The sequence below is a fragment of the Lithobates pipiens genome, unplaced genomic scaffold (assembly GCF_037356315.1).
Source record: "Lithobates pipiens isolate NorthernLeopardFrog02 unplaced genomic scaffold, aLitPip1_a1.2 Scaffold_8, whole genome shotgun sequence".
Classification (NCBI taxonomy): Eukaryota; Metazoa; Chordata; class Amphibia; order Anura; family Ranidae; genus Lithobates; species Lithobates pipiens.
The window spans coordinates 42,840,535-42,862,007 of NW_027507903.1; the positions used below are offsets into that span (position 1 = coordinate 42,840,535).

Here is a 21,473-nt window from a genome sequence, read left to right on the forward strand (position 1 = left end):
TCGTGGCATGGCTCTCTCTATGGACGGCACGCCGTGCATTAAGAGCTCAGTGCGCATGCGCTGGTGACATCACCGGCGCCGCTAAAGGAAATATGCATGTTTAGGAGATATTTACTGTACCTACAGGTAAGCTTTATTACCTTAGGCTTACCTGTAGGTACAAATTAAAAGAAAAAGCCTTTACTACCACTTTAAGCCCCGAAAGATTTGGCTGCTTAATGACCAGGTAATTTTTTTGCAATACAGCACCATGTCGCTTTAACTGACAATTGCGTGGTTGTGCAACGCTGTACCCAAACAAAACACTATTTTGGGACCATTGCTTTTTTTTAACAGCGATCAGTAGAGCTGCACGATTCTGGCTAAAACGGCTAAATCACGATTTTTTTGCTAAGAAAATAGATCACGATTCTCGCGGCGTATCATCTTTCACATTAAAACAAAAAAAATTGTGCTAACTTTACTGTTTAGTTTTTTTTTTATTTATTGAAGTGTATTTTTTTCCCAAAAAATTGCATTTGAAAGACTGCTGGGCAAATACAGTGTGACATAAAATATTGCCGCAATTGCCATTTTATTCCCTAGGGTCTCTGAATATATATATATGTGTGTGTGTGTGTGTGTGTGTGTGTGTGTGTATGTATATATATTATAAAATGTTTGGGGGTTCCAAGTAATTTTCTAGCAAAAAATATTGATTTTAACTTAAGAAAGAAGTGTCAGAAAAAGATTTAGACTTTAACCACTTGCTTACTGGGCACTTAAACCCCCCTCAGTCCCAGACCAATTTTCAGCTTTCAGTGCTCTCACATTTTGAATGACAATTACTCAGTCATGCAACACTGTAACCAAATGATTTTTTTGTCCTTTTCTTCATACCAATAGAGCTTTCTTTTGGTGGTATTTGATCACCTCTCGGTTTTTTATTTTCTGCGCTATAAATGAAAAAAGACCGAAAATTTTGAAAAAAAATGAATTTTTCTTCGTTTCTGTGACAAAATTTAGCAAATTAGCAATTTTTCTTCATAAATTTTGGCCACAATTTATACTACTACACATCTTTGGTAAAAATAACCCAAATTATATGATCTGTGTGAAATTTATAGAGTCTACAAGCTATGGTGCAAATCATAAAGATTTGCAAAAAAAGATCACATCTGATGTACTAAGGCCTATCTCCATTCTTGAGACCCTAACAAGCCAGGAAAGTACAAATGCCCCCCAAATGACCCCTTTTTGGAAAGTAGACATTCCAATGTATTTAGTAAGAGGCATGGTTAGTTATTTTAAGTTGTCATTTTTTCCCATAATTCTTTGCAAAATTACGATTTTTTTTTTTTTTTCACAAAATTTTCAATGTAATAGCTTATTTCTCCCACACGGAATGTGCATACCACAAATAACACCCCAAAATACGTTCTACTACTCCTCCTGAGTATAACGATACCAAATGTGTGAGACTTTTACACAGCCTGACCACATACAGAGGCCTAATTTTGAAGTAGCACCTTCAGGCATTCTAAGAGCATAAATTACACATTTCATTTCTCAATCACCTATTACAGTTTTGAAGGCCCTGGAACACCAGGGCAATGGAAACGTCCAGAAAATGACCCCATTTTGGAAAGCTAACACCCCAACGTATAATCTATGAGGCATAATGAGTCTTTTCAATGGTTCATTTTTTTCCAGATGTTTTCGGAAAATGTGGAAAAAAATGAAAACGCATTTTTTTTTACACAAAGTTGTCCGTTTATAAGATATTTCCAACGCATAGCATTTACATAGCAAAAATAACACCCCAAAATACGTTCTACTACTCCTCCTGAGTATAACGATACCAAATGTGTGAGACTTTTACACAGCCTGACCACATACAGAGGCCTAATTTTGAAGTAGCACCTTCAGGCATTCTAAGAGCATAAATTACACATTTCATTTCTCAATCACCTATTACAGTTTTGAAGGCCCTGGAACACCAGGGCAATGGAAACGTCCAGAAAATGACCCCATTTTGGAAAGCTAACACCCCAACGTATAATCTATGAGGCATAATGAGTCTTTTCAATGGTTCATTTTTTTCCAGAAGTTTTCGGAAAATGTGGAAAAAAATGAAAACGCATTTTTTTTTACACAAAGTTGTCCGTTTATAAGATATTTCCAACGCATAGCATTTACATAGCAAAAATAACACCCCAAAATACGTTCTACTACTCCTCCTGAGTATAACGATACCAAATGTGTGAGACTTTTACACAGCCTGACCACATACAGAGGCCTAATTTTGAAGTAGCACCTTCAGGCATTCTAAGAGCATAAATTACACATTTCATTTCTCAATCACCTATTACAGTTTTGAAGGCCCTGGAACACCAGGGCAATGGAAACGTCCAGAAAATGACCCCATTTTGGAAAGCTAACACCCCAACGTATAATCTATGAGGCATAATGAGTCTTTTCAATGGTTCATTTTTTTCCAGAAGTTTTCGGAAAATGTGGAAAAAAATGAAAACGCATTTTTTTTTACACAAAGTTGTCCGTTTATAAGATATTTCCAACGCATAGCATTTACATAGCAAAAATAACACCCCAAAATACGTTCTACTACTCCTCCTGAGTATAACGATACCAAATGTGTGAGACTTTTACACAGCCTGACCACATACAGAGGCCTAATTTTGAAGTAGCACCTTCAGGCATTCTAGGAGCATAAATTACACATTTCATTTCTCAACCACCTATTACAGTTTTGAAGGCCCTGGAACACCAGGGCAATGGAAACGTCCAGAAAATGACCCCATTTTGGAAAGCTAACACCCCAACGTATAATCTATGAGGCATAATGAGTCTTTTCAATGGTTCATTTTTTTCCAGAAGTTTTCGGAAAATGTGGAAAAAAATGAAAACGCATTTTTTTTTACACAAAGTTGTCCGTTTATAAGATATTTCCAACGCATAGCATTTACATAGCAAAAATAACACCCCAAAATACGTTCTACTACTCCTCCTGAGTATAACGATACCACATGTGTGAGACTTTTACACAGCCTGACCAAATACAGAGGCGCAACATGCAAGAAACACCGTCGGCGTTCCAGGGACACATAGCCTGCACATACCAAGAATTACACCCCCAAATACATTATGCTGAGCAAAGGGTAAAGAAAAGATTACCTGTGGTTTTAGAAGCGCAGTTGTCCACAGGAGGATATCACTGGTCCAGGCAGCAGGCAGGGACTTGGTCAGGAACAGCGAACACAGTTTTTCAGGCAGCAGGCAGGGATACTGTCCATATTACAGTCCAGGGTTAGTGCAGAGATGTCAGCAGTGCCAAAAATATTGGTCCTGGTAGTAGGCAGGTCCTTGTGGTGTGGTCAGTGCGGCATGATGGCAGTAAGTCCTACAGGCAGCAGACAAAAGTAGAGCCTCGTTCAGGACAGAATGGGGATAGGGGTAGAGGCTTCTCCCTCCCAAATCTCTTTGAAGCCTCCGAGTCTCCAGACCCTAATCTAGGAATAAGAAAACAAAGAAAATTGTTTTCTTCTTCCAGAAAAACTATACTGGAGCCCCTCACATATGTGAGACCCCGTGTTGAATCCCACTAGTCCAGTTGCAGAATACAAGATCAGTCCAAGAGGCAGGCAAATATCGTGGTCAAACAGTCCAAGGTCAGTTCCAGATCAGGCAGAGATATGTACAGAATCGTTAGACAGAAGCATGGTCGAATAACAGTCCAGGGTCAGTTCCAGATGAGGCAGAGGTATGTACAGAATCGTTAGGCAGAAGCGTGGTCGAATAACAGTCCAGGGTCAGTTCCAGATCAGGCAGCGGTATGTACAGAATCGGCAGGCATAAGAGTGGTCAAATAACAAGCCAGGGTCCGTTACAGAGCAGGCAGTGGCATAAGGGGTGTGAAGGTGTATGAAGGCAGGAACTGAGGATTATGTTTACCATACTTCACTAAAAATTTATTGAAGTATGGTAACGCCGAAAACAGTCGCCTATACAGAGGCCTGGTTGGGAAGGACATTGTGCACAATAATAAGATGTGTCTTTTCTGACTCCTGCTTTGGTACACGCCTTACATCTTTTTTGGCGTCTTTTGCCTGCTGGTGTGGGGGGAATTTTATCCGGAAAGTGGCGCTCGGAGAGTCGACTTACAACGTCTGATCGGATATTTTCTGGTGGGCCGTTTGGGAATAAAAGGGCTGTGAAAACTTCCTCCTGGTAGCCAAAGAAACGTTTGGGGTTTTGGGTGGCGTTGCTGTAAATTACATATGAATTGTAAATGGCCAATTGAAAAAAATAAATTACTACTTTTTTGTACCAATGATATGTCCGTCTTGAGACCAGATATGGTTCCATCATTTGGTCGTTGAAGTCGACTCCTCCCATGAACAAATTATACTCTGAAATACATTTGGGTTTCTTTACGGGGCCATTCCTTCTGGGGATTTCTACGAAGGTATCGTTGTGGATAGAAGATAACATGTACACATCTCTTCTGTCCCTCCACTTCACTGCCAGAACCTCCTTGTTTCTTAGACTTGCGGTTTCTCCTTTCCGCAGCTTCTTGTTCACCAGACTTTGAGGAAAGCCCTTCCGGTTCTTTTTTACAGTGCCACATGCTGGCGTCTTCTTCCGGTGAAGGTTGTGGAACAGGGGCAGAGATGTGTAGAAGTTGTCTACATAGAGGTGGTAGCCTTTATCCAGTAGGGGGTATATGAGGTCCCAAACAATTTTTCCGCTGGATCCCAAATAATCCGGACAATTAGGGGGCTGTAGCTGGGTGTCCTTCCCTTCGTACACCTTGAAGGAATATGTGTACCCTGTGGCTCGGTCACATAATTTGTAGACCTTCACCCCATAGCGGGCCCTTTTGCTGGGCATAAATTGCTTCATCCTAAGCCTGCCACTAAATTTAATAAGGGACTCATCCACACATATGTGTTGGTCCGGGGTAAACAATTTGGGGAATATTTCAGAAAAATAATTTAGTATTGGTCGAATTTTGTAAAGGCGGTCATAATTTGGATCATTTCGTGGAAGGCATTGGGAATTGTCACTGAAATGTAAGAACCTCAGGATCATCTGATACCTGGTTCTGGACATTACCGCGGAGAAGAGCGGTGAGTGGTGGAGGGGGTGGGTTGACCAGTAGGTACGTAATTGGTTTTTTTTGTTGAGTCCCATATTAAATGTGAGGCCTAAAAAAAGCTTGAACTCCTCCACCGTTAGGTCTCTCCATTCGTAGGGACGGGCATAATAGGAGGTCGGATTTTGAAAAATAAATTGTTGTGCATACAGGTTGCACTGGGCCACAATTGACGCCAACATGTCCTCCGTAAAAATTAAATTAAAAAAAACGATGGGGCTAAAATTCTCCGTGTCCACCTGGACTCCTGGCTGGGCGGTGAAAGGGGGAACATTGGCCTCTCCTGAATTAGGAGGAAGCCACAAGGGGTTCTGAAGGGCATAGGGAAGGCCAGCATGGCTCCTAACCCTTTGGGGCTGAGATGACACCCCACTGGTACTTGGCCTTTCTTGCTGGGGCACTGCGGTGCTGGTGGACGGCATTGCGGTGCTGGTGGACGGCATTGCGGTGCTGGTGGACGGCACTGCGGTGCTGGTGGACGGCACTGCCTCACTAGAACGCCTTCGCTTGATGGGCCGGATATCTTCCTCCTCGGATTCATCAGTCAGTGTTTCACTGCTGAGGACTGGCTCATAAGTTACGTCGGCTTCAGAATCCGAATCCGAAAAGGAATCGGAAGAGGAGAGCTCCCCGTTGCTCTCGTCGGCCGCGGAAATAATTTGGTACGCCTCCTCAGCGGAAAAGACGCGTTTAGCCATTGTAGCACTGATGGGCACTGATGAGGTGGCACAGATGGGCGTTTTTGAGGTGGCACAGATGGGCGCTTTTGAGGTGGCACAAATGGACACTGATGGGTCGGCACAGATGTGCACTGATTTATTGCACAGATGTGCAGATTTGTTGCACGGATGTGCACTGCTGAGGCGGCAGATGGGCACTGCTGAGGCGGCAGATGGGCACTGCTGAGGCGGCACAGATGGGCACTGCTGAGGCGGCACAGATGGGCACTGCTGAGGCGGCACAGATGGGCACTGCTGAGGCGGCAGATGGGCACTGATGGGTCGGCACAGATGTGCACTGATTTATTGCACGGATGTGCACTGATTTATTGCACGGATGTGCACTGCTGAGGTGGCAGATGGGCACTGCTGAGGCGGCAGATGGGCACTGCTGAGGCGGCAGATGGGCACTGCTGAGGCGGCAGAGATGGGCACTGCTGAATCGGCACAGATGGGCACTGCTGAGTCGGCAGATGGGCACTGATAGGTCGGCACAGATGCGCACTGATTTATTGCACGGATGTGCACTGATAAGGCAGCAGATGGGCACAGATGGGCACTGCTTAGGCGGCACAGATGGGCACTGCTTAGGCGGCACAGATGGGCACTGCTGAGGCGGCACAGATGGGCACTGCTTAGGCGGCACAGATGGGCACTGCTGAGGCACAGATGGGCACCGATTGGTACAGATGGGCACCGATTGGCACTGGCTGGCACTGGCGGGCACTGGCGGGCACTGGTTGGCACTGGCGGGGCACTGGCGGGCACTGGTGGTGCACAGATGGAGTACTGGCGGTGCACAGGTGGGCACTGGCGGTGCACAGGTGGGCACAGGTGGGCACTGGCAGGGTAGATCTGGGCACTGGCAGGGCACTGGCAGGGTAGATCTGGGCACTGGCAGGGTAGATCTGGGCACAGGTGGGTTTTTTATCACTTTACTGTCACTTTTCAACTCACAAACACCTTCGGTCTCCTCACACGCTATCGCTGTGTGAGGAGACACGTTCGGCAATGGGTGATGATCTCATTTGTTTACATTTGAGATCATCACCCATTGGAGGAGGCGATCGCGCTGTAAACGGCCGCTGTGATTGGCCGTTTACAGCGATCTGTGATTGGCTGTGTCCAGCGGACACGGCCAACACAGATTTTCCCCGATGCGCGCTCCCGGGAGCGCGCGGGGAACTCTTAAAGGGGACTACGTCAATAGACGTAGTCCCGGAAATTGAGATCCGCGCTATACACGTCTTTTTACTATAGCGCGGATCTCAAGTGGTTAAGTGGTTAAACTTCCTGCATTTACAGCTTGGCAGACTGCCCAGATTATTTGTTTACACAAGAAGTTCAGCATATTACACTGATTGTGCCCCCCCCCCCCCGGCATTGCTTTGGGACATCCCAGATAGTAATTACTGTAGCTGCTCTGTGTCCCGTGATGTACAATAAGGAAAATAGGATTTTTCCTACAGCTTACCTGTAAAATCCTTTTCTTGGAGTACATCACGGGACACATAGGCCCCTCCCCTCTTTTGGGAATTGTTTGCTACAAAACTGAGTTACTTCCTGTATAGGAGGGGTTATATAGAGGAGGGACTTCCTGTTTTTTGGGTGTGCCAGTGTCCATTCATCTATAGGTGGCGTATAACCCAGATAGTAATTACTATAGCTGCTTTGTGTCCCGTGATCTACTCCAAGAAAAGGATTTTACAAGTAAGCTGTAGGAAAAATCCTTTTTTTACTAGTAATGGTGGTGATCTGTGATTTTTATCTGGACTGTGATATTGCAGGGAACAAATTAGACACTTTTGACATATTTTTGGAACCATTGACAATTTTATACAGTGATCCGTGCTATAAAAATGCAACGATTAATGTATAAAGTCACTTGCAGGGAAGGGGTTAATACGAGGGGGTGATCAAGGGGTTAACTGTGTTCCCTAGTGTGTGTTCTAACTGTAGGGGGATGGGACTGACTAGGGGAAGATTGAGATCAGTGTTCATACTTGGTATGAACACACAATCTGTCTCCTCTCCCGAGGGAACCGGGATCTGTGTGTTTACACACACAGAACCCAGTTCTCGCTCTGTCATGAGCGATCGCTGGTGCCTGCAGTCATCGCACCCCCCAGGCACTCTCATCGGCTCTGGCGTGGCACCGACGGGGGGCACGCACCTCCAGTGGTCAAAAGTTGAACCGACGTACAGTTACGTAGTTTCGCACATGGGAGCCAACCTACCGCAGTACAACTGCGGTGGCTGGTCGAGAAGGGGTTAAATAAAATTAAGTTCTGCTCATTCACATTACATTTTTGTTTACATTAGCATTTCCCCCGTTCTTCCTCTCTGTGAGATGATCGCGGGTATCCCTGCGGACATCGACTCCGATCACACTGACGGAGCTCACGGCGCACACACGTGCCTGCAAGCCACTTCTTAAAGGGCAACGTACAGGTACGTGATTCTGCCTGTACGTGCCTTTCTGCCACAGTATTTGTGCGTGAAGTGGTCGGCAAGCGGTTAAGGTAATTCCGCTATTTGGCCTCATGCACACAGGGTATTTTTCCTACCGCTTTAAGGAGCGTCTGAGGTTTTTCTTTTTGTTTTATTTTTTACAGCTTAAAAACGCATCTCCATGTGATCCTCTTTAAGACCAGGCCTCTTTTTTAGATGTGTTGTTTACAAGTTAAAAACTGTTTTTTTTTCTAGAAAATTACTTAGAACCCCCAAACATTATACATTTTTTTTTCTAACATCCTAGAGCAGCCCTCAAAAAAATCCACTCGCCTGCTCGCATTTTGCGAGTTAATTTTGAGGGCTGGCGAGTGTGGGTTGCCTGGGGGCGGGGGGGCCGAGCACCGCCGGCAGCCTGTGTTTGCCGGAGCCATCATAGGTGAAGAGAGAGGAGAGGTGAACGTAACAGCTTTAATTTCAATAGCGGTGTGTTCCTCGATGCGCGCAGTCATATACAGCCCCTCCCCCTTGTCCGGGCACTTTGATAGACAGATCACCCGTCCCAGGATATGATTGGTCTAGGGCTAGAATTATTGCTCTCGCACTACCGATCGCGGCGATACCTCACATGTGGTTTGAACACTGTTTTCATATGCGGGCGCTACTCACGTACTTTTTATTTTTACACTGTTTTAAAAAAATAAAATAAAAAATGTGTCACTTTTATTCCTATTACAAGGAATGTAAACATCCATTGTAATAGAAAAAAAAATGTCTTTTAAAAAAATAAAATTAATAAATTGGCCCTTTAAGAGCTTATGGGCAGAAGTGACATTTTGACATCGCTTCCGCCCTGCAGTGTCATGGAGACAGGTGGGGGCCATCTTCCCCTCACTCATCTCCATGTCAGCCCAGGGGACAGAGACGATCGCCCCTCTCCCACCACTGATAAAAGTAATCTTGTGGCAAATCCGCCGCAGAGACCACTTTTATGTTGTAGCTGACTGCCGGCCAAACACGGGGATACCAGAGTTATGGCAATTACTGCTGCCATAACAAAGATATCCATCCCCAAAGTAGGGACGAATATCGGCGTGCAGCGGTCGGCAAATGGTTATTCTATTGGGTTGATGTACTAAAGCCAAATCCACTGTGCACAATAAGTGCACTGCAAGTTCACTTGGAAGTGCAGTCGCTGTAAATCTGAGGGGTAGATCTGATGTAAGGAGAAGCTCTACTGATTTCTATCATCCAGTCATGTACAAGCAAAAATGCTGTTTTTTATTTTCTTTGCATGTCCCCCTCGGATCTACAGTGGCTGCATTTCCAAGTGCGCTTGTAGTGCAAAGTGGATTTGCCTTTAGGCCAGGAATATGCAATTAGCGGACCTCCAGCTGTTGCCAAACTACAAGTCCCATCATGCCTCTGCCTCTGGGTGTCATGTTTGTGGCTGTCAGTGTGTTGCTATGCCTCATGGGATTTGTAGTTCTGCAACAGCTGGAGGTCCGCTAATTGCATATCCCTGCTTTAGGCAATCAACCCCTATGTGTCCATGCTCACATAGGTCTTTAGGAGCTGTAAGTGGCATAGGCTTTTCAAGCTACAAAAAAAAACAAAAAAACCCAGGGCCAGCATATTCTGGAGCAGCAGGGCTACAGCAGTAAAACAACTGACGCGTCTAAACGCCGCTAAACACGTGTTAACGCTGTATATAGCGTTAAGCCGCGTCAAGTGTTTTTAAGCTGTAGTAATTGCATTTGGGAGTGGAAAATAGAAGAGGGCAGAGAAACGTTGCAAATGCTAACACGGCTAAACGTGCATTAACGCCAATGCAAATCGCTTCTAAAAATGCGTTTTTACAGCCGCTTTTTCCTGTTGTTAGTACTGGCTATGCAGCCCGTTTTTTTTTTAATGCCCCTGTGTGCATGAGGCCAGGACAGCAAACAAATGTGAGTTGTTGACAATGGTGATTAAAGCTGACTGAACACCCATAAATATCTTCAGCCTGTGGGCTAAACAAAAGAAATCTAAACAATTCTTTAATCTATGCTAAACAGATTGGATAGATGAATCTCCCGCTGCAGCTATTGTTTCCTGACAGCTGTCACTGCTGGCTAGACCTGTGCACTGACAAAAAATTAGTTCATTTTCATTTTCGTTTTATTAGTTTGATTTTTTTGGAAATTCAAAGAATTCGGGAATTTTCACATTTCAATTTTTTGGATTTCCAAATTTTCTGAATTTCCGAATTTTCGAATGTCTGAATTTTGGTTTTTTCGGAACTCCGAATTTCCGAATTTTCGGATTTTTGGAATTCAGGAATTCAAAGATTAAAAAAAAAGAAAGAAAATCAGTTTAATTAATAACTATTAAATTAATGAGTACGAATTTAACCGAAGTTACGAAATATCTGAAATAACAAATGCCGCATCTAAACAAATGAAAGGGAACAAATTAATAATAAATAATTAATAATAAAAAGGTTTATTATTTTTTCGATTTTTACGTTCCATTTGTTTAGATGTGGCATTCGTTATTTCAGATAATTCGTAACTTCAGATAAATTCGTACTCGTTACATTCACTAACAGACAAATTTGAAAGGAAATTCCAATACCTATAATTTAATAGTTAGTTATTATTTAAAATTAAACAGATTTTCTTTCTTTTTTTCTGATTTTCGAATTTCCGAAAACACGGAATTCCGAAAATCCAAAATTCGGAAATTCGGAAATCTGAAAATGTGGAATTCCGAAAATTCGGAAATTCCAAAATTCGGAAATTTTGGAAATTGAAAAATTCGGAAATTCAGAATTAACGAATTTGTCTAAATTCATTAAAAAACGAATTTGGAACTAAACGAATTGCTGAAATCTACTGCTGGCTGTCAGAGTAGCCAAAGAGCGGCTGCAGCTGACTGGTTCCTTTTGATTTTTTCAGTCGAAGGATGTTTGGTGGAGGGGAGCCAACAAGGCCAAACCACTGATTGGCTGTATTTCAGCCACCTAATCAGGCAGTGGACAAAATTTGTACCATGTATGGTCAGCTTCATCAGAAAACCTTGTTTTATTTTCCCAAAGGACATAAGATACAACCTCACTTTTGTTCCCACTTTCAGTTGCAGTCTTTTATAAATAGGTACATTAACTTATACATTTGCAACCATAGCAACCAGCGTGGTCACATTGCTTTGTTGTACATATCTGAGGTGCACTTTCTTGTCTACAGTAGATTTTTCTGGGTTGTAAATCCTGGCAGTTCTGTTTGTTTCCATAACCACGTAGCGACTGCCCACCGTAAATTTACCGCGGCTGCTCTGCACCAGACCATGTGCCTGGTACGTGATCTTGCAGTTCTGGGTCTGGGGTGCACATGATAGGATGTTTGCCTGGACCCCCCGAATGTTTAGGAGAAAGGCAGAGCAATGTAAACAAGACAGATCACCGTTCTGTGAGTGGGGAATGTGCTAATCTTGTGTTCCTGCTAAGCAGGAACATGGATCTTTACATTTCCCCAGTCAAAGCACCTCCCCCACAGTTAGTAATCACTCCTAGGTAACACATTTAACCCTTTGATCACCCCTGATGTTAACCTCTTTCCTGCCAGTGTCATTAGTACAGTAACAGTGCATATTTTTAGCACTAATAACTGTATTCCTGTCACTGGTCCCCAAAAAGTGTCAGTTAAGTGTCAGATTTGTCTGCTGCAATATAACAGTCCCGCTATAAGGCACTGTTTGCCGCCATTACTAGTAAAAAAAGAAAAAATATAAGCCATAGTTTGTAGACACTGTAACTTTTGCGCAAACCAATAAATATACATGTATTGGGATTTTTTTTTACCAAAAATATGTTTCAGAATACATATTGGCCTAAATTTTTACATTTTCTTTATTGGGAATGTTTTATAGCAGAAAGTAAAAAATATATATATTTTTTTTTAAATTGTCTTTTTTTGTATATAGCGCAAACAATTAAAAACCACAGAGAAGATCAAATACAACCAAAAGAAAGCTCCTATTTGTGGGGAAAAAGGACACACATTTTATTAGGGTACAGCGTCGCACAACTGCGCAATTGTCAGTTAAAGTAACACAGTACCGTAATGCAAAAAATGGCCTGGTCGTGGGGGGGGGGGGGGGGTAAACCTTCAGGTCAGGAGCCAAAGTAGTTAATCAAAGTAATGTTATTATTTTATGCAGAGTTTTTTTGTTTTACAGTAAGCATAATTAATTGTGGGAACTATAGTAATGTCTGCAATTTATAAATGAAGCAACCCCCTCTGTCTAGCATAACTTTGATTTGTGATCATTGGCTGACTTTTATGTAATGTTGGTTTGAACTGTTTTCTCTCAAAACAAATCTATATTCCAGGTTCTGGGGAATGTTGGTTGGAAGTGTACAAGCTCCCCAAGGATTCCTGGCTAAAGGAACTGGATCATGCCCATGCCACTTTGCCGAGCACACCTATAATAAGCACTGAGGTGGGCCCTCTAACACGCATAATTGAAATTCTTTTTCTAACTAGCAATAATTACCAAAACTGATATTTTTCTTATGGGGGGACAGTGCTAAGCTGAATTTACCTTTGTTCATACTTTTCCTGGACTCTGGAAGTGACATTGCCCCATCAGAGTTATGGTTTTGCAGTCCCTTGCCATGTAGGCAACCTTGACCTGCTGCAATATCCATAATCTGAAGACCCAACAAAAAAATCTAAAAATAATTTTGGATAGATTATAGAAGAGTAAGCCCCTGTACACACGGTCGGAGATTTCGACAACCAAATCCGTCGGATTTTGTCCGTCGGATCTTGTCCGAAACTGTTGCATACACACGGTCGGACTAGGTTCCGATCATTCAGAACGTGATGACGTAATTTCGTTACGATGGGACTACATTCAGGCTAGTAGCCAATAGCTTTGATGTAGGAATTTGATCTGAGCATGCGTGGCACTTGGTCCGATGAAAATTCTCTACACATGATCGGAGTATGTCCGATCGAACCAGTTGGTCGGGAAATATTTCCAACATGTTGGAAAATTGGGTCCGACAGATATTCCGACGGAATCAGTCCGATGCATACCACACACAGTCGGATTATCCGACGACACGGTCCAATAGGACACATTCCGACGGATTCTCCGACCGTGTGTACAAGGGCTAAGACCTTCTGCCAGGTCATCATTGCAATCTGTGACCACATTGGGAAGATACGTCCTTGCTTTTTGTCCCTATGACATCTGGAAATAAGAGGGAACAGGTATCACTGCTACGAGAAGGCAATGACAGCTCTTAGGCTGGGTTCATACTTATTCAAATTGGATGTGGGTTTCTCCACATCCAATTTGTATGACAGGAGAGCGTGACCGGATCTTAATGGAGCCGATTCACACAGCTCTGGGGCGGTCACGGAGCGCATTGGAAAAGGGTCCTGTGTGTCTTTTACCCAATTTCTGGTCCAAATTCAGGAACTGATTCGTATCTGAAACGTAGTACAGGGACGCACGCTAGTGTTTTCCCAGCTATACTTTTCCTTAGCCTACTAATTAAAAGTTTTTTTTTTTACTGTATTACCTTTGGAGAGATTCCTCCTCATGTTCTGTCCTTCTAACCTCTGTCCCTGAAATGAAAGTGAAAATCTTTTTAATGGCGACACAACTTCTCTTATATGAACATACAAAATGTATGTTATCCTTGGTGCGGGTATATTTAGCACAAATATATAGTTTTGCTGCAGATAAGGCAGTCTTCCAATACCCCATACCGCATTCAGTGGATTTCATTCGTCAGTTTCAAATTGACTAATCATACGAAATGCAGATCAGTTATTGACTAATTAACCACAAAATCTGTATATTTTAATTTTTCCAGTAATTAGATGAGCCTTCCTCAACCATTTTAATACAGTGGAACCCTTGAAATTATTCTTCGGTCTCAGGGAACCCCCTGCTAAAAATTACTGTATCTACAACTTGCAGTATATTAGTGTGATGGTCATTGGGAAGGATGCTCCTTACATTTATGGTTATTGCAAAGATGCCCCTTCTAGATATATAAAATTGTTGTCATTGGTTACTAATCTGGGGGTCAGAAATTGATCGTTGCACAAGGAACCTCTAGCAATCTCTGGAGAAACCCAAGGATTCCACCCAACCCTGGTTGAGAACGGTGAATTAGATGATAAAAGTAGTACATATCCTTTTCTTCATCTCGTTAACCTTTTTATCATGTAAATCACTACTACAACATGTTGTATTACTTGCTTTTTTTTATTTTTATTACTTTATTTTTTATTTTTGTAGTAGCATTGTTCACTGTGGATTAGAGCTGAAACAACTAATCGATTAATCGACAACTAATCGATTATAAAATTAATCGATTACTATTTTCATAATCGATTAATCGGCCAGTAACATAATGGGGTTAAAAAAACAAAACTAAAATGAGCCCTTTATAGTACAAAAACATAATCACTACTATAAGTATTACTTTCACTGTTCTATGGTAAAAAAATGAACCCCTTCCAGTAGTGATTATCTGCTTTTTTGTACTATAAAGGGCTAATTTTAGTCTTTTTAACCCCATTATGTTACTACATGTCTTAGGCCTGGTTCACATCTATATATTTATTGGTGATTTTTGCAGAAACGCACTACAGTTCATTTACATGGTTTCCTACTGGACACGTTCATATCTATGCTTTTTTCAGCCACTGCATATTTGGAAAGGGTCAGGGACTTTTAGCGCAAAACGGAGAAGCTGCAGAAAAGAATGTAATGTGTTTTTGCAGCAATTTGTGTTTTTTAATCTGGCCAAAATAAATGCAAAAAACGCAAATTGTAGTAAAATCAAGTGCACAAAAATCAAAATGCACAACAAAAAGCACTGCAGAAACAGATCAAAAGCAAAAACTGCATAGGTATGTACCAAGCCTTATGTTGGCCTCACGGATCAATTTTCAGGTGAGAATATTCAGATCAAAAATCTATGTACATTCTCTGAATGAAAGAATTTTGTTTGAAATTTTCACTTAATTTCTGAACAAAAACCACATATACTGTCTGAAAATTCCTTTGATCAAGAAGTTTTCTATTATTTCCAAATTTTCCCATCACTGTGGTTGAAAATGAACATCAATTTGACCCACTTTTTTTTTTTAAGGTTATTAACTGATTAATCGATTAAGCGAAACAATAATCGGCCAACTAATCGATTATGAAAATAATAATTAGTTGCAGCCCTACTGTGGATATTAGGAACCTAATAATAGTCCTATTCTCCTCAGTATTTAAATCATCTCCTTTGTCTATAATGCTTAAAGAATACAGTTGAGGAAGAAAACTACCCAATGTTGCCAGCATTTTTTTTTCACCATTTGTGATGTATTTTGATACCTTTTATAAATAGAAGTATCCTTCTCCAAAAGGAGGGGTCGGTCCACCATAAGGACTATGTTACGCTAGTGGTCCTGTCGCTAGCACAACTCACAACAACAATTCTAGAACAGTGTAGAGAAATACTTACCAGTTTCCATGTGTCCCTTCCTGACTGGCTGTATGAGCAAGATGTCACACCCTCCCTACCGGATTTTCCTTCAGCATGGGAGTGATGCATTGTTCATACAGCTATTCAGGTAGCAATACATGTAAGCAGATGAGTATTTTCTCTGAAGTTTCTAGCGATCTGTTGTTGTAAGTGTTAATTTTAGTCTTAGGACTAAAATGGGACTAATACTAAAATGCCATTTTAGTCTTCTGCAATTGTTTTAGTTTTAGTCGTATTTAGTCAACTAAATCTCCAGTACATTTTAGTCGACTAAAATCTCCAGTAAATTTCAGTAATTGCAATTCAGTTGTAGTCATAATCTTTTGACTAAAATGGCATTTTAGTTTTAGTCTCATTTTAGTCTTTTGACTAAAATGGCTTTTAGTTTTAGTAGTATTTTAGTCATCTCAATTGTTTTAGTTTTAGTCGACTAAAATAGTATTCATTTGGGGATGTGGTCAAGCTGGCGACCTGAGCGGACGTGTGTGAGCAGAGCTCCTGCCTGAGCCAACTATCTGCAAACTGAGGTGAATTACCAGCAACAAAAACCTACCATTTGAGGCTACAGACCCCGGGAGACCACCGGGCATGAGAAGGGGGAAATCCAGCTCCGGACAGAAGAGTAACGCCGCCACCAAGGCCTCCCCGGCACAACAGAAGAAAGGCCCTCCCGCCGGCGTGCACATGGCGACCCAGACCCCGCCGCCAGACCCAGCTATGGTGGAGGAGGACCCCTGATGCAGGCAATAGCGGGCTGTAAAACGGCACTGAGGGCAAAAATAGACCTGCTGCAAACAGATGTTGGCCTGATGCGGAGAGACGTGGATAAGGCATGGGACAGACTCGGTGAGTCAGAATGGCGCGTGGGGGAAGATCCATAAGGGACCACCGCGCTGCAATACACACCCTGCAGGTACGCTTGAAATCACTTGAGTCACAGGCAGACGACAGTGAGAATAGAAGCAGGAGGGGGTCGAGGAACAAGATACAGTGGCATTCATGGAGCACCCTCCATTTTGCTGTTGAGTGAGTGCATAGAATGCCTCCCATGCGGGGGCAGCCTGGAGCCCCCCCCCCCCCGCACTTTTATCTTCTGCCTGCTCAACTTTAGAGACCGAGATCTGGTGCTCTGTGAGGCGAGGATAGTGGCCAAGCTGAGGTTTGAAAATGCAAAGATCATGCTGTTCCCTGACTATTCGCTCGACACACAGAGACTCCGCAGGACCTTTGATGGTGTCAAAGCCCAACTCCGCACCAAAGGATTAAAGTACAGTATGCTGTTCCCCACCCGCCTTCGGGTGGTGGATGGGGAAACTACCCGCTATTTTACATCCCCGGATGATGCTTCGCAATGGCTTGACACCCTGCCCAGAGACTGATAGAGCCATACCGCAGTGATATACTTGATCTCTACATGTTATGTGTTTCTTTATTCACCAGCACCCTGCTCCTTTCCTCTCCGGTGTACAGTGTGAGCTCCCTGTCCTTGTCCAGACACCTGAGACTTCCATTGACATGCACCTAGGACTTGGGACTGTGAATCCTCCCCCCTCCCCCCTCTGCTTAATTGGATATGACGCTTAGTATAAGGTCAATTCTACAAATGTGTCTCCATGCGGAGGGAGGGCTGGGCTGTGACACTGGTATATCAAGCACCTTCCCGCCCTTCTGGAACCCGCTGGGAATGAGGGGGGAGATGCGATCCTGCCCTGACACCATGGCTGCCTGCTACCATGCGGGACTAAAGGTGAGAACCTCTATACGCGGCAGTTTTTCATTTGGATGTCTGCTCTGCTGCTGTACCAATTTACTCATGGCTGGTGAGGGGATTCAGCCTTTCACCTGATCTGGAACATATATTCCTGTTACACTAACTGCCCCCTTGGACCTGAGACTCAACCCTGCTTGGGGATGGGACTATCCAGACATGCCCCCCTCACCTTGCGAGAGCAGGGGGGGAGGCACTGACTGTGCCTGAGAGACATCTCCCTGGAAGGATCTGTGCTGGTGCTGACCCAAGCTAACCTAACACCACGTCTGTAACGCTATGCCTCAAAAGTATGCGCCCTTGGCTTTTTGCTAAGAGAACTGTATAGGTAACCGTCTTAACTTCCCAATTCTGTTTTTCTCAAACATTCAGGTTAGGGGTGGCTGCGCAGGGTTTGAATATACTGTACTACCCAGCAGCAGCGTCCCATGGTCGCTAGTGTCTTCTCCTTGTCACCATAGGAGAATCTCCTAAGTTCTTTGTTTATGGGAATAAGCACACCGAGTTCCCCAAACGGCTGTGCAGGGTGGGGGTTCTACACAGCTAAAGTTCCTAGGCTTTGCATCTTTGTTCTTTGTTCTTTGTTTTATACAGTGGCTTTCTTTGGTGGCTCAATCCATATGTGGATATCTCTGATTTGTGGATTTCTCAATATAATAGATTGATATTGTATTTAACGGATGGAATGTGCTTGCCTCCGGGTTAAATAGACTTCTTGTACTTGATTTCCTCTGGCGTTCCTGAGTATGAGTATCCCCTATGGCACAAGTAAAACTATTTTCCTGGAACGTCCAGGGACTCAACGATAAGATAAAACGCTCGTTAGTACACACATACGTTAAAAAATACTCGCCCCACATATGCATATTACAGGAGACTCACTTGGTGGGTAGCAAAGTATTGGGCCTAAAAAAAACATGGGTGGGGCATTACTATCATGCAATGCACTCCTGCTATGCCAGAGGGGTGAGTGTTTTCATATGCAAGTCTCTTACATATGAGCTGTTGGAGGTCAAGCTAGACCCGGAGGGAAGATACGTGATACTACATGTGGTTATTGACACCGTTGAAATGGTAATTGCTGGAATATATATACCGCCACCGGCTACAGTAGCCCTCCTGAAATACCCGACCCCTCTCCTGTCAGCATACCCCACTGATAATATTGTTATCGCAGGGCACTTTAACATGGTCCCAGACCCGTCTATGGACAGAATGTCACACGGGTCAGGCATGGACTCCCCTTTATCACAATGGGCATCTCTCTATGGCTTGATGGACGTCTGGCGGTGGAGACACCCGACGCATAGGGTCTACACCTGCCATTCCACATCATATAGGGCTATGTCAGGAATTGATCTGATATACGTCAGTGGAAGCCTATTGTCGAGGGTGCATTCGATTGAAGTGCTGCCTAGAGGTATCTCGGATCATGCCCCTGTGCTGTGCAGTTTCAAAACCCAAACACCCCCGTCTGACAGACTGTGGAGCCGCTACTACTGGATCGCTGATCCCACAATTGAACTAGAGATCCCCAAACACATGGCTGAATTTTGGCTAACAAACGTGGGCTCTGCCTCCTTGGGTAGCACCTGGGACGCATTTAAGGCCTACATTAGAGGGTGCTATCAGGAGTCTATTTCCCGAGCTAGGAGAAATACTGCTATCACCATGGAAGAGACAGAGACTAAAGCACACACTCTAGAATCACAGTATGTTATTACCCGTAACCTTATCACATATCTAGACATGCAATCTGCAACCGTGAGGTAATGCTCCTCAGGGTAACAAAGGTGAAAAAACAACATTTGGCACAGACCCAGCAGGGGTAAAAAAATGGTAGGCTCTTGGCCTGGCTGGCCAAAGAGCAGCAACCGGCTACCTCTATTGCTCGCATAAGGAGTGCCGACGGAACCGTTCTCTCAGACCCCATGGCCATTAATGCCCGATTTGCGTCTTACTATGCAGAGCTGTACTCCTCCAGAGTCAGATGCTCACTGGAGGAGCTAAATTCCTTTCTTGACCGAATCAATTTCCCTGCCCTCACGGATAATGCTCGCGAACAACTTGACAGTACTATAACATTAGAGGAAGTACAGTGGGCAGTGGGTGAGATGCAGGTCGGAAAGACTCCGGTGTGGATGGAATTCCTCTGGAGTTTTTATAAACAGTATGGAAAGTAACTGACGCCCAAACTGCCAGAAATTATAGCTAAATCCCTCAAGGACCGGGCACTGCCAGCCTCAATGGCAGATGCGGTCATCGTGGTCTTGCTGAAGCCTGGCAAGGACCCCGAACTGTGTGCTTCCTACCGGCCTATCTCCCTGCTCAACGCGGATGCTAAGATCCTTACTAAGATCTTGGCAAAGTGATTGAATCTGGTTATACAGACCGTGGTACACGAGGACCAGACAGGGTTTATGCCAGGTAAAGGCACGGATATTAACCTAAGAAGGTTGTACACAGTTCTGGGGTCGGAGTAGTGTCTTGCCCGACTGACGCAGTGGCCTCCCTCAATGCTGAAAAGGCATTTGACTCAGTAGAGTGGGGCTATCTTTGGGAGGTCCTGCATTGATTTGGCATTGGCCCCAGGTTTATTTCCTGGGTACAGGCCTTATACATGTCTCCGCGGGCATGGGTACGCACCGAGATGGTCCTGTCGTCAGCATTTAACCTACACAGGGGCACCAGGCAGGGGTGCCCGCTTTCACCGGCCCTTTTTGCGTTGGCGATAGAAACTATGGCAATCTTGCTACGCTCGTCACCATTGGTAAAGGGCATCTCCATTGGCCCGATTATGGAAAAAATCTCATTATATGCTGATGACACCCTGTTGTATCTTAGCAACACCACAACCTCACTTCATGAGGCCCTCCTGCTCATAGATATCTTTGGTACATATTCGGTCATTCGCATTAATTGGGGAAAGTCGGTTCTGTTTGCTCTAAATTCCAAAGATGATAACTTACCAACAGATACTCCCCTTCAGAGGGTCTCACAATTTAAATATCTAGGGGTAGTTATACAAAACGATATTTCTCAATTTACCTGCCTTAACTTTGCCCCGGCGCTGTCCCTCCTGGCTCGGAGATGTGCTGCGTGGAAAACGCTACCCCTTACACCGGTAGGAAGGGTTAACTTGAAAAAAATGTCAGTGCTCCCCAAATTTGTCTATCTTTTCAGGCAAACACTGATCCCAATCCCCCATTCATTCTTTGCTAAACTAGATAGTGTGCTTCTCTCATTTATCTGGAATGGTGGCACCCCAAGAATAGCTAAGACTACCCTACAACTACCAATCACCCTAGGGGGACTGGCAATGCCATGCTTTATTAAGTAATATTGGGCGGCGGTGTTGGTGACAGTCAAATGGTGGCTGGCACAGGAACCGGCGAATCCTGCAGCTACACTGGAGGCGGCACTACTAGAATCTTACTCCGAGCTTAAGTATCTGATTCACAGAGGCCCTACGTCTAACCCTCATATCACCTCATCGATGCGCACCACACTTCGGGTCTGGGAGACGGTCCGGGCTAAGATTGAACAACCCAATAGCTGGTCCCCGCAGACTCCTCTTTGGGGAAATTCTAGGCTACCACATTTTAGATCCATCCCGGTTCCACAGCTGTGGGCACGGTATGAAATCAAGACACTAGCCGACATTGCCTCGACATCAGGTGTTTATATGTTTGATGATTTGAAAAGCAACAAGGGAGTACCCAATCACATGTTTTTCCGCTACCTACAGCTCCTTCACGCTTACCGTGCTCAATTTCCCCTCCCTGCTATTCTAGCGACTAATAAGATCGAACAGGTGTTGTGTAGGGAAGGGGA

General features: G+C 43.9%; 1 protein-coding gene across 2 annotated transcripts in view; it reads left to right on the plus strand.

Moving 5' to 3' along the window:
- Positions 1-21,473, plus strand: part of WDR93 (WD repeat domain 93) — a 173,244-nt gene that overhangs the window by 25,887 nt on the left and 125,884 nt on the right. For both annotated transcript variants that reach the window (XM_077473983.1, XM_077473984.1), the window contains exon 6: positions 12,698-12,807. In XM_077473983.1, the coding sequence (XP_077330109.1) occupies positions 12,698-12,807 (110 nt within the window). The remainder of the gene's footprint in view (positions 1-12,697; positions 12,808-21,473) is intronic.